The following is a 12,776-nucleotide window of genomic DNA, read 5'->3' as shown; positions in this document are numbered from 1 at the left end:
GTTTCCTCCTCATAGCTCGTTAGTTCAAGTCTTCATAAGATCATCGTGTATTTACCTAGCTTTTTATCTTAAAGGTTCCATTAGATTAGTCAATGTGTATGTAAGTTAATCTCAACACCAACGATCAAAGTACCTTAGGTTGTAAGGTAGCTGTGTTTGAGTGGTGTATATGTGTGCGATGCCGACTTGTTAGAAAATACTAATAACATTACGTGTGTCTATAATCAGTAGCGGACTTACAAGGTAAGTTAGGGGGAGGGGGGATGGGACCCTATTAATTTTTTTTTCTAAACACACTAAAAAAATGCACCGAAATCAACCAAAAAACCTTTAAAATCCACTAAAAAACGGTGTAATTAGGTTAAAAATACGTCGATCAATTTTGTGGACCTTTAGTCTACCTTAAAGCCAAACAAAATTTTTAGATATGCCACTATCTATAATTTATAGAGTTCGACATAGTGGACATGACATAATTAGACAAGACTGAACATGACAGAACTGGACATGACAGGACAAGAAGGTAGGACTGGACATAACCGTCGGTGGCGGTGGTGGTGGCGGTGGCCGAAACTAGCGGTGATAACTATTAAAACAAATATCATATTAAGGTTATATATCAAACTAGGGTAGATTATTAATATTTTAGTTTATGTCTCATTTTTGTCTTATCTTATTCCACTAATTTTGATAAAACAAGAAAAAACGTTTTATGTTCAATGTTGTCCCATCTTATTCTAGTTCTTATCCCTGTCTCATGTCGCGCCAAACATGAGATAATGAGTTCTTGTTCTGTCTCATGCTGCACCAAGCATGAGACAGTAAGTTTTGTACGTCCTATCTTGTCCCTCCACATGTAGCAAACGCACCTAAAGCCTAAAGGGGACAAAAATTAAAGTTTGTTTATATTTTTGAAAAAAATAAAATAAAATAAAAAGGCATTGTTTCAAATAAGGAAATTAAAATATTAATATTTTAAATGAATTTTTTTATCGTGAATTTAAATAAGAATTAGCAAAAAAAATACATGTGTGTGTGCACCCAACTCAACCCAAGGGAACGTACTGCGTACACGAGGCATTGGCGTTGGGATTCGAAACCCGACCCGGTTGCGTGGCAAAAACGCGATCTCGGATCTTCGTGAGGCACACGGCGTCGTATCTGTGATTGTGAAGGACTTTGTTTTTAGCCACTATTTAAATATCCATATTCAGTAAATGATGAATAAATGCATGTTGACTTTCCTACAAGTTGACTTACTTTTACTGCCCAATCTACACTCTAATTGTAATTCATGAATTACCATATATAACTAATATTATATCTCTTCTTACCAATCGTTTAAATCTATTTTTATATACTAAAAAAAGTATTTATGCAATACAGCGAGATATCATATCGTTTTATTTTCTGTCTCTATTGATATATAATACGATTTATGTGGTTTTGATTAAGATAATATGTTTACTTTTGAATAAGAATAAATTTAAAAATATCTTAAATTTTTTAAAATATATATCGATATTAATATCAAATTAACTATTTAAATTTTTTTCTTTTTTTGGTCTTTAATTCAAGTTTTTATTATAATTTAATTTAGGTATAATAGCAAAATAATTTATTTTTGGCTTAACAATATAATTTTTATATAAAGATAATGATTTTCTTAATTATATTTTAGAATTTTTATATTTAAAAATGAGATGTTTATCTTATATTTGATTATGTTTATTTGTAGTTAGTTATACGAATTAAAAAATGGAGCTTTAAATTATTTAGGAAAACTATTTTGTTATAAAAATTACAACCAAAGAGACCCAAGTTCTTAAAACATCAAACCACTATTATTTTATTAGAAGTGTACCCATGCAATGCACCGGGTAAGCAAAATTAAAATGGACAAGAATCATCAGGAAACTATAAAATAATGACAAACTAGTTCTTTCATTTTAATTTTGAAATTCAAACAAAAAATAAAAGAGGAAGGTAAATGGTATTGGGGGTAAAAAGGTGAAAGCAACCAAAAAATTTAGTCTCTTGTGAAGACAAAAAAAAGTCAAAAGCTTTTAAAGAATTCAAAACATGCATACAATTCTTGTATATTGTGTTTCAGTGAATATTTATATGTAAAAATGGATGTTGAAGAAAAGAAAATAAAGATTTATAGGGAGAAGATAAAAGAAAGCTTATACCAAATGGGAGCTATCGAGACTGTTGTAGAAGAAAAGGGAGTCTAGGACTCCATTTTTGGCTGTGGTGAAAAATCAGTATATTATTAAGTTGTACATCATGCATACAACCTTGTAATTAAAAGATTTTTTTATTTTGTGCTTTAAAAGTATGTATTCAATGCATTAAAATTTGTATTTAAGAATGTTTTAAATGCTTATTAAATGTAGCATAGATAAAGCCATCATTGGGCTAGGCTTTGTAGGCCCACTTTAAAAAACCCAAAAGATATTACAATTAGGATTCGGCCCACACGCTGAGTTCTTCCCTCACGTTACTCCCGCAGAGTCACGCTGCTGAAATCGAAGCCACACGGATCTCCGCCTGCTGACGACCGCCACTGCGGCCGTTTTTCCGAGCTCCGACCACTCCTTTTGGCTGCTATCGGCCCTGTCTGCAATCTTCCTGTGTTGATTTTCCACCCCGGATACACCAACGCTGCAATTAGGTTTGACCTTTCTCTTTACCGTTACATTGACTGAAATTTGATTCACAAAATATTGACTGGGGATTGTATAGACATCATATATTTGTTACAGTATCATATTTGTATGAGTTAATTGTGTAAATTGATTGAGTGGGTTTGATAGAATCTGTTGTTTTTGTTGGGGGAATTTGGGGGGTTTCTAATATCCAAATCTCGGAAGGGGAGCGTCAATTTAGAACTATTTACTGCTTTATGCAACTGTGCCTTTTGTTTTGTGGGTATCAAATAATCAACATAGCTCATTCGGCTTTGGAGTATATAATTGATGTAAACAGTTAGTTGATTATATGGTCAGATGTATTTCTATACTTTTGTATGCCCAACTTGAGGGATTGTTTGGTTGGTTTTCCATCAAGGAGGTTTGCGTCGATTAATTCGTCGGTAGAAATCAGAAAGTTTTTGTTTGGCATAATTTTTCATAGATGGAAGGAGGGTGATTTTTAATTGGGGTGCGACAAGTGTGGATAGAACTTGAGAAAGCGGCTTCCTAGAAGCTTAATTAATACGCCACTTTTTATATCATTAAGCCACTACTAAACTGTGAACGGGTAGCTGACCGGATAAGCTGTTAGTCCCATTAAGCTCATTAAGCTGCAAACAAACAGGCCTTGAGTGTGAATCTTGATTCGCGTTATTAGGGTTTCATTTGTGTTTCTTTTCTTCGGGCCAGTTTGTTAGAGTGGCTTAATAATATAGAAAGCGGCTTCTTCAATAAGCTTATATGGGGGCTTAATGCAGAAAGCCATGTATTTCCCAAAACTGTCCCCCACATTTAAAAACAATGCGTATTCCATCTATGAAAAAACCCTTCCACACGAAAACTTTCTCAATCCATACAGGCAATTTAATCAAAACAGACTGCTTTATTATAAGAAAAAAACCAAATAAAACAACTCGTTAATTTTGGTTGTAGTATGTCGTTTATTCGTTTTCGAATGCTGAAGAACAACGGTAACCAATTCTGTTTCTTTCTTTTCTTTCAGAAAATCCATTTGAGCTAAAATGGCAATCTGTCCGAGCCTTACTTCCATAGATCTTATCAGATTCAACTCTAATCCAAGAACAAAACAATCCGGTTTTGCTTCAAGATCATCGTCACTTAAATTCTCCAAGATCAAAGCCGTGCAAGACAGCGAAGGAGGGCGTAGGCGACTAATCGACATCATTCGCCTTGTGCCGGATATTTCAAGGAACTACTTCAAAAGCCCTTCTCGAAGAGCGCTTTTTGGTGGTATTTCTCTCCTCGGTGGATTTTATGTTGCACAAACGATATCACTTTCCTTTGGAGCTTTAGGCGTGAACGACGTTATAGCTGCCGTTGTTTGCGTTCTGCTTACCGAGTACGTAACCAGATTCTATTACAGCAGACCTAAGGTGACATTTCCAATTGCTCTCCTGAATAATTTCAAGATGGGCTTCACTTATGGTCTATTCATTGATGCTTTTAAGCTTGCAAGTTGAGTATTCTTTGATTCAATTTTATGCATTCGAATGCTTCTTCGCCTTACGTATTTTTGAAAACAATGTTCTACTCATTGTAATATCAGTAAAGATATGTATATAGATATTTACCGGAACAACCATTTTTCATGCACCTATGTGTCGAATGTTAGGGTGACAAAATCCTTGCTAGACTAAGGGGCTGTTTGGTTGGTTTTTCATTAAGTCCTGTATATGTGTAGATTAATCTGTCTGTATAGATTGAGAAAATTTTTGTTTGATGGGGTTTTTTCATGTATGGAAGAAGCGTGTCTTTTTATTGGCATGGGCGGGTTGGAAAAATCTTGGCTTTCTGCTTAAAGCCCCCCCTTAGAAGCTTACTGAATAAGCCACTTTCTATATCATTAAGCCTCTACCATAGAATCATATATAACTGTCCGAATTAGCCGAGTCCCATTAAGCTTATTAAGCTGCTAACAAACAGGCCCTAAGGTATGCATAGGTTTAAAAGTGTTCTAAAAACCTTGTTAGGATGCCCGAGTATGTCATTACATCATATTGTAACACGTTTACATAGGGTACAATTGTTTAGTTCTATAAAATTAAGTGTTATAAAGCAGCCTATTAGACATATAGAAATACTTCTTGTCCTACAAAACTGATTTTATTGACTTGCATTATGTCTTGATCCGTAAAAGGTATGCAGAACTGTTTAATGCTTCATGGCTAGCTTGAGATCAAAGTAGTACGTTCGGTTTCTTGTCGCCTACCAACGATTGCTAGCTCTGTTATCAATCGCAATCTATCAAAGTTCATGTTTGCCCCACTGGTTATGGCTACGACATTGGTGTTCTTGAGGTTATAGTAAAGGCAGTAAGCTTCTGCACCAGCAAGGGCAAGACTATATTATCAACCCGAAAGGATTTCATACGAGTAGAATGCATGCAAACCAAGCGTAACCGCTTTGTGTGTGTGTGTATATATATATATATATATATGTATGTATGTATATATATGTTTGATGGTTTGTGTCTAACTGACGTGAGACTCGAGTATGTATATGGGCATAGGATTAAGGGTGGTACTCACTTTTATGGATGCGCAGATGGCATCATGGCAGACAAGAACTACTCCGTCAATTAACTCCGTGCATAGACGGAAGGTTTTGACACCAACCTCCTTCACGGCAACACCTCCCACTTGGTCAAGCATGACCTTTTTGCCATGATGCAATGACAAAGACAACTTGAGGCTCATTGGTTACAAATAATGAAACTAATTTCATTTTGGTTAGGAAACATAAAATCAATTTCACTAACGAATCATGTTGTCTAGTTTTTAAAATATTTCATTCATGAAACCAATTTTACTAATGAAATAATGTTATTCAATTTTTTTTTAAAAATATTCTATTGACTGAACCATATCTAGTTTTATTAATAAATCAAATTTCATTTTGATTAGAAACCATTAAACCAATTTCATAAATGAAATCATATTATTCAGTTTTCAAAATTTTTCATTCATGAAACCAATTTCACTAATGAAATCATATTATTCAGCTTTCAAAATGTTTCATTCTTTATTGTTGATTAAATAATATTTTTATGTTTCATTATTTAATTTTGAAGTTTTTAGGTAACTCTATTTTTAATGTGAAATTTATTTAATTATAATATTTACTCATAAAATAAAGAATTTTTTTGTTGAATATATGATTTCTCATATTTTTCTGACATTTTTGGTTAAAACCATTATAATAATAAAATCATATATATAGATTTTAAAGCTCTGATTTGTTGATATCCATGATTTTGTTCTCTCCTTTTAGCAATTTATACAAATAATTTGGTTGAGATAGTTGTAAGTTGTATAAAATCGTATCGTTTCATCTTGAGATTTCAATGAGTTGAAACTTTTAATGCGATTAATACGAGAAAATAGGATTAAGTACGGGGAAATGATATTTCAGTGGGTTGAAACTTTTAAAACTTTTTCCAGTTTTACCTTTTCTTGGATAAAATAATAATATATTTTTATTTTTTTACTTTACTAAAATAACTTCTTTTAATAATGACCTTTGATCATGAAAATAGATGGATGAGATTGATTTATAAGGTTTATTCAAAAGGAAACGGTTTGTATTTGATGTCTCCCCTCTCTCTCTCTATTTCTACATCATGTTTGATGGTTATTTGGAATCACCCCATCTCAAGCTACAACCGCAGAACATGGGAAGTTCGATCCATTGGTTGGTGCTTCTGGTCACCGATATTTGAGAGTCGTCAACGCATTAAAAGCTGAAATCCTTCGTTGTCGCATTCGATTTCGTAGTTGTATCCAAGATCATTGGCGGAACATCGGAACTCGTTCATTTCGGCCGGCAAAACTTGAATCCCGACCAATACATTTGCACCCATTTCTCCCTTTAAACATCGAAACCAGGTGTTAGAATCTTGAGTAAGATCAAAAAGATTATCCATATAATCCACATTTCTATTTAAATTTGTTATAATATAAGTGTTAACTTTCAAAAATAGATAATACAGATAAATTGAATTTCCAATTCTACCCCTATATATATATATAGAGAGAGAGAGAAATTTTAAACGAGAAAAATAATCAAATAAGAAAACACGAACATGGTCAAATTACATACAAAATCACAAGTGATTTTACATAAACAATTAATGCAAGGCAAAGGTGTGTAGATGATGTGGCCTTGAGTTCGCGACTTTAGAATCAAATGTGATTTTTCACATGATTTTAGTGTAAAATACAAATGATTCGACCACATTCTAATTATTCCTTTATATAGATATTGTTCTCGTATGAATTTAATTATATATATATATATATATATAGAGAGAGAGAGAGAGAGAGAGAAAGAGAGACTTGAGATCATGTGAGACCAACCGGTTCTCGTGAGATCCGCAAGATCATTTTTTTACACTTAAAACTTCACAATAAAATGTTGTGATGATAATCTTCATAGTGTTTTTGCTGTAAAGTTTCGAGTATAAAAAAATGGTCTCACGAAAACTAGCAGGTCTCACGTAAACTCAACCCTATATATATATATATATATATATATATATATATATATATAAAGCTGCATTTAGTGATAGTAAGGTACTTAATTAACCTGTGCACGATAATGAAACAAGCTAATGTTCCATCGTGGACTAAATGTGTCCAAGAATTTGAGCAAAGCACCAGGCCTCTCAGGAAAGATGAATCGACAAAGAAGCTCATTTTCAACGTTTGATCGACCACCCATCTGCACAACATATACAATATATATACATATATATATATTCACAATGATTTAACTACTAAAAACAACACATGAATATGGAAAAAAAGAATCTCTTATTCATTATGAATATAATAAGTTACCAAATGCCGCAAATGATCTTTCACCATATCATTGTTTGTGAATTCAATTGTTTCGAGTTGATACGATTTCATCCTCTCCATCATGGCTTCAAGTTCAAGCTTCGTATGAATGCCAACACTGCACTTCATCATATATCACCACCCATTTAATTAAACAAGCGTTACATCAAATTCATTACAACAAAATCGGTTTTATATAAATATATTATACTAAAAAGCAGGGTTTGAATTAGGGTTTCTTGCCTGTACAAAACCAGAGCTTGTTTTCTGTCAGAATTGCATCTATACTTGAACTCAGTGATATTCATCGGTCCAACCTGCCCACAGATCATTCATCGTCAGTCCTGTTAATATAATAACGAACTCAAAAAAAAAGGAGGAAAAAGAAATGGTTACAAGTTTGCAGAACAGTTTGATGGTTCCAGGTTGCTCCGGCATGAAAGTGGTCAGCACCGCCTCTTTCTGCCGTCCGATGTTTGCAAGTTCAGTTACCAATCTGAGTCTTTCAAAGTTCATGTTTGCTCCACTGGTTATGACTACGACATTGGCATCCTTAAGCTTATAGTAATTGCAGTAAGCTTCTGCACCAGCAAGAGCAAGAGCACCTGCTGGTTCCAAGATGCTTCTTTTCTCTTCAAACATATCCTTCACCATCATCAAACAACTTATTCTACATTTGTTGGTCTTATTTTATTAAGACGTATGGATAGATGCCCTCAAAATTGAACTCATTTTTGTTGTAGTGTATCTGTACGGTTAAGATATTAACAAGGCTTACTTTTATGGATGCGCAGATTGCATCACGGCTGACAAGAACTACACCATCGATCAACTCCCTGCATAGACGGAACGTTTCGACACCAACCTCCTTCACGGCAACACCGTCGGCAAAACGCCCCACTTGGTCAAGCATTACTCGTTGGCCATGATGCAATGACAAAGCCATTGCATTTGCATCGGCTGGCTCTACTCCGATGATCCGTACCTACGGTTAGAATATGTAGATCCCTTTTAAATTTCTTTATATATATATATATATATATATATATATATATATATATGTTGGGATAGGTTCAAATAAAAACCACTCAATTTATAAAAACCGTAAAAACCTCATTCAATCAATCATAATTTTTCATTTTGTTCATTTTTTTTTAATTATGAGAGGTTGATTAACCATTTTTATTGTGGAGGGTGTTAATAATATCATGGATATTATCATCTTCATTATTTTAATTTTAGAGAAATACATGAAACAGTTTCATTAAAATTTCATTAAGTAGTATATGAAACAATTTCATAACCACATATGAAACAACTTTATCAAAAAAATAATTTCACAAGATTAACAATTTCATGAAAAAATTTCATAAGATTAATGATGGATGAGAGTAGTTTTTACGGTTTTTAAAAATTGGAGTGGTTTTCATTTGATCGCTCCTCTCTCTCTCTCTCTCTCTATATATATATATATATATATATATATATATATATATATATGTTGGGATAGGTTCAAACAAGAAGTTCAATGTTTAATTTGCAAGAAGATGGGAAGTTTCAGTATCATATATCATTATGTGCATGATACACAAGTCTAATAATATATGATTAAACATATATATGTTGCATTGAAAACACACAGATGCTTAATTATATATGGTTAAACATACCCAATTAAAGGGGTGCAATCATATATGATATTACAACTTATCGCTTTATCGTAAAATGTTTAATATTTCGCATGATCCTTCTTGTATATATTTATGTATTTGTTTCACAATGTGAACCTTTTTAGTTTATTTGTAAAACAAAAGTTACACGTAAAAAGTTTCACATTGTGAACTGCATATATATATATATATATATATAGAGAGAGAGAGAGAGAGAGAGAGAGAGAGAGAGTTTTTTTCAAATACAACCCATCACATTTGTACAACCAATATAATCCAATGAATTGAAATATTTATGGAAATGATAAGAGTTCATTTATTATGATTTAAATATTTATGGAAGATGAATAAGGTTTATTAATTATGATCAATACTTTATATTATGAAACATTCAAAACTTTTATGAAATTATATATTCATCAAATTAAATGGACGGTTGAGATTAAGTTGTATTGGTTGTACAAATATAAATGGTTGTATAATAACCCATCTCTCTCTCTCTCTCTCTCTCTATATATATATATATATATGAACCGAACACCTTGTGATTTGTGAAACAAATATATGTTCGCCAATGCATTAAATGTTAGCCTTAGATGAGAAAAAATATTGAAAAAATATATTAAGATAATAGTTCTCACGATTATCATAATATATATAGTTCTCAAATGATTAAGCCCGTATGTATATATAGATATATAGACATTGACGAATGATCGTATGAGAAAGAGAGTTAACATGAAAAACGTAAGAAAGATCTGGACCCTTGATCATCTTTAATCTCAAACCCACTCATAAATATCACTTGATACAGGAATTGATCCGGTGCATCTGGGTACATCTCATCCTAATGTGCATTCAAGGGTGAAGATCTCCTCTTACGACATGAAAATTTTATGTTGGGTAATGTAGATTGCAAGTGAAAGCTAATGAGTACCTGTGGTGAAACCCTCTTGACATAGGCAGCAATACCAGCTATGAGACCACCACCACCCACAGGCACAAATATGGCATGGATCGGAGCTTGTAATTGGCGTACAATCTCCATTCCGATGGTTCCTTGACCCGCGATTACGTGTGGATGATCAAATGGAGGAATGAAGGTTCGGTTCTCTTTCACACCTCGGGTTTTCGCATAGGCTTGTGCTTCATCGTACGAGTCCCCTTCAAGAACAACCATCGCACCCAATCTCTTCACTGACTCCCACTAATACAAATTTAAACACATTAACAATGAATTAGTAATTAACAATTAGACATGTAGAATTGATTAATTAAGGTTAACTAATTAAACCTTAATCCTTGGCGTAGTAACTGGCATAACGATAACGGCATGGCAATCTAATTTCTTGGCCGCTAACGCAACCCCTTGAGCATGATTGCCAGCAGAGGAGCAGATGACACCATTTGCGAGTTGTTCCTTTGGGAGTTTTGCCATCATGTTATACGCTCCGCGAAGTTTGAACGAGAATACCTGTCACCAACCCCGATAAGTACATTTTATAAGACCTATTTGACGTTTTATAAAACTGATCTTGTTGTATGTTAAGGTAGCGTTTTGTATGCAAACATGAATAGACTCGACAAGCATGCATGAATGGACAGGATAAAACATGATAGAACTGGACAGAACTAGAAATAAGGACTGAACATGACATGACAAGTTGTCTGATGTTTAATACGAATAGTTATAAATGAAATGAATCAAGTAAATATTTTAATAATTAATTTATAAACATTTGAACACAATTTTCACATATATTCATATATAATATTACCAAATTTGAATATTTTTTTATATAATCGATGGTAGTTCAAAAATACCGGATTCGTATTTTTTTTTATATGTTTTAATCGATTTGGAAGATTCTTATAAACCTGTGGAGGGTAGTGACGGTAAAGGATGTGAAGATGGTGGACAGTGATGGTGGTGGTGGAGGTAGTTGTGGTCGACATGATGAAGGTATAAGTGTTGATTATGGTGGAGGAGGTCATTGTGGTAAATTAAGGCAGCTTGTGGCCGCTAGTGGTGGTGGTGGCAACGCTAATGACAATGATGACCATTAAAACAAATATCATATTAAGATTATACCAAATAAAGATTATATCAAATGAAGATATATTAGTAATTTTTTTAGTATGATTCAAATGGGATGGAAAGAGATTGATTTATCATGCATCACATTTTTGGAGAGAAATAATATTATAATTAATAAATATGTAACAATATCTCTACCATATTTTTTTAATAATTTTAAAATGTTTACAAAATTAATATTTTTTTTCAACAGATTTCTTAATAATTATAATATTAAAATATTTTATTTATCTATTAAAATATTAGTTTTCTCTTTTCTATTTTTGCTATATTGAACATAGTTTTAGAGAAGCTATTGGATTAAATATTAACTGAAAACATCCTCATTTTCTTAATTTCTCTATTTTAAAGAAATCGTATGGAATGTCTAATATCTGAAAATGACTTAGGGGTTGTTTAATAATTGTTGAATGATTTGGTGCAGAATGATTAATTGGTCAGAATGATTAAGAAGCACTCATGATATAGTGCAAAATGAAATATAATTGTTTACAATTAAATTAAAACGTTGAATGTTTAATAGAGGCCCAAGATGCAAAATCATTCAGGTAATTTTAGAATCATTAAGAGACAAACTTTTTTTTTGCCAAACAAGATTCTTCTTTTAGGGGGTGTTTGGGATTGCTTATTTAAAACAACTTATGTTTTTTTTTTTTTTTTTTTGTAAAAGTGCTTATTAACTTATGAAGTATTAAACTGGAGTTAAATAAATCAGAGCTAAAATTGTAAACTAGTAATAAGCAGGTTTTCATAAGTCATGAAGGATTAACTTATCAAAAACAACTTATTACCGGTTTGGCACCGATATAAGCAGTTTTTTTTATCCAAACACCAGAAAACAACTTATCATCGGTGCCAGATTGAAATAAGTTAAAAAACAGCTTTTATAAGCAATCCCAAACACCCTTTTAATAATTCAAAGTCTGCTTCTTAATGGAACTATTAAGAGTTAAACAAATAATCTCTTAGAGTCCTAAAAACTGAAACATGTGATTTCTTTTGAAAATCGTGGGTCCATATTTTCTTTCATCGGTCCATGCGAGAGATGGCTTTGAAAATTGAAACAGTTTTTTTTGTTGATTTACAGAGGATATAACAATTTGTACGTAACGTTCATATGATGTTTATCGGAATAAGATTCGTCGGAAAGAGAAAAATGATCGAAGAATGAGAGAAGAAAGATAAGATTTATAAAATAGCTAAAATTATTAATTTGCTAATTAATCGATTAATTACAAATTATTAAGTTCTCTTTTAGATAACCCCTTAATTATCGGATATTACAATAATGCAATATTCATATTATATTAGGAATTTTTACAATAAATTATTGAAGTTGTATATATATATATATATACTAGAAGAGTACTCGCGCAATGCAGCGAGATACATCATGTTTTTAATATTTCATTTTATTCTTTATCTCAGTCGATGTTATAATATGACTTTATGT

The 12,776-nt window shown here is 32.4% G+C and overlaps 2 protein-coding genes across 3 annotated transcripts in view; one reads left to right on the top strand and one right to left on the bottom strand.

Moving 5' to 3' along the window:
- The first annotated feature begins 2,510 nt into the window (after nt 1–2,510).
- Nucleotides 2,511–5,123, top strand: LOC112519479 (uncharacterized protein ycf20). Of its 2 annotated transcripts, XM_025127626.1 has the most exons (3): nt 2,511–2,677; nt 3,700–4,056; nt 4,855–5,123. In XM_025127626.1, the coding sequence occupies exons 2-3, from the start codon at nt 3,719–3,721 to the stop codon at nt 4,889–4,891; spliced, it is 375 nt and encodes a 124-aa protein (XP_024983394.1). In that variant the 5' UTR covers nt 2,511–2,677; nt 3,700–3,718; the 3' UTR covers nt 4,892–5,123. The 2 variants fall into 2 exon arrangements, with proteins under 2 accessions (XP_024983394.1, XP_024983393.1); XM_025127625.1 differs by lacking the exon at nt 4,855–5,123 and having other exon boundaries at nt 3,700–4,309.
- A 1,160-nt stretch (nt 5,124–6,283) lies between these two features.
- LOC112520178 (threonine dehydratase biosynthetic, chloroplastic-like) overlaps nt 6,284–12,776 on the bottom strand; it is a 13,204-nt gene continuing 6,711 nt past the window's right edge. Inside the window, exons 2-9 of the mRNA XM_025128479.1 lie at nt 10,520–10,699; nt 10,163–10,432; nt 8,334–8,540; nt 7,952–8,200; nt 7,799–7,872; nt 7,556–7,673; nt 7,302–7,436; nt 6,284–6,582 (exon numbers count right to left, since the gene is read on the bottom strand). Of these exons, the coding sequence (XP_024984247.1) occupies nt 6,442–6,582; nt 7,302–7,436; nt 7,556–7,673; nt 7,799–7,872; nt 7,952–8,200; nt 8,334–8,540; nt 10,163–10,432; nt 10,520–10,699 (1,374 nt within the window). The 3' untranslated portion in view covers nt 6,284–6,441. The remainder of the gene's footprint in view (nt 6,583–7,301; nt 7,437–7,555; nt 7,674–7,798; nt 7,873–7,951; nt 8,201–8,333; nt 8,541–10,162; nt 10,433–10,519; nt 10,700–12,776) is intronic.

This window comes from Cynara cardunculus, assembly GCF_001531365.2.
Source record: "Cynara cardunculus var. scolymus isolate 2C chromosome LG 10, CcrdV1, whole genome shotgun sequence".
Classification (NCBI taxonomy): domain Eukaryota; kingdom Viridiplantae; phylum Streptophyta; class Magnoliopsida; order Asterales; family Asteraceae; genus Cynara; species Cynara cardunculus.
Note: the sequence above shows the minus strand (reverse complement) of the source record. Positions and strands in the feature narration are given on the sequence as shown.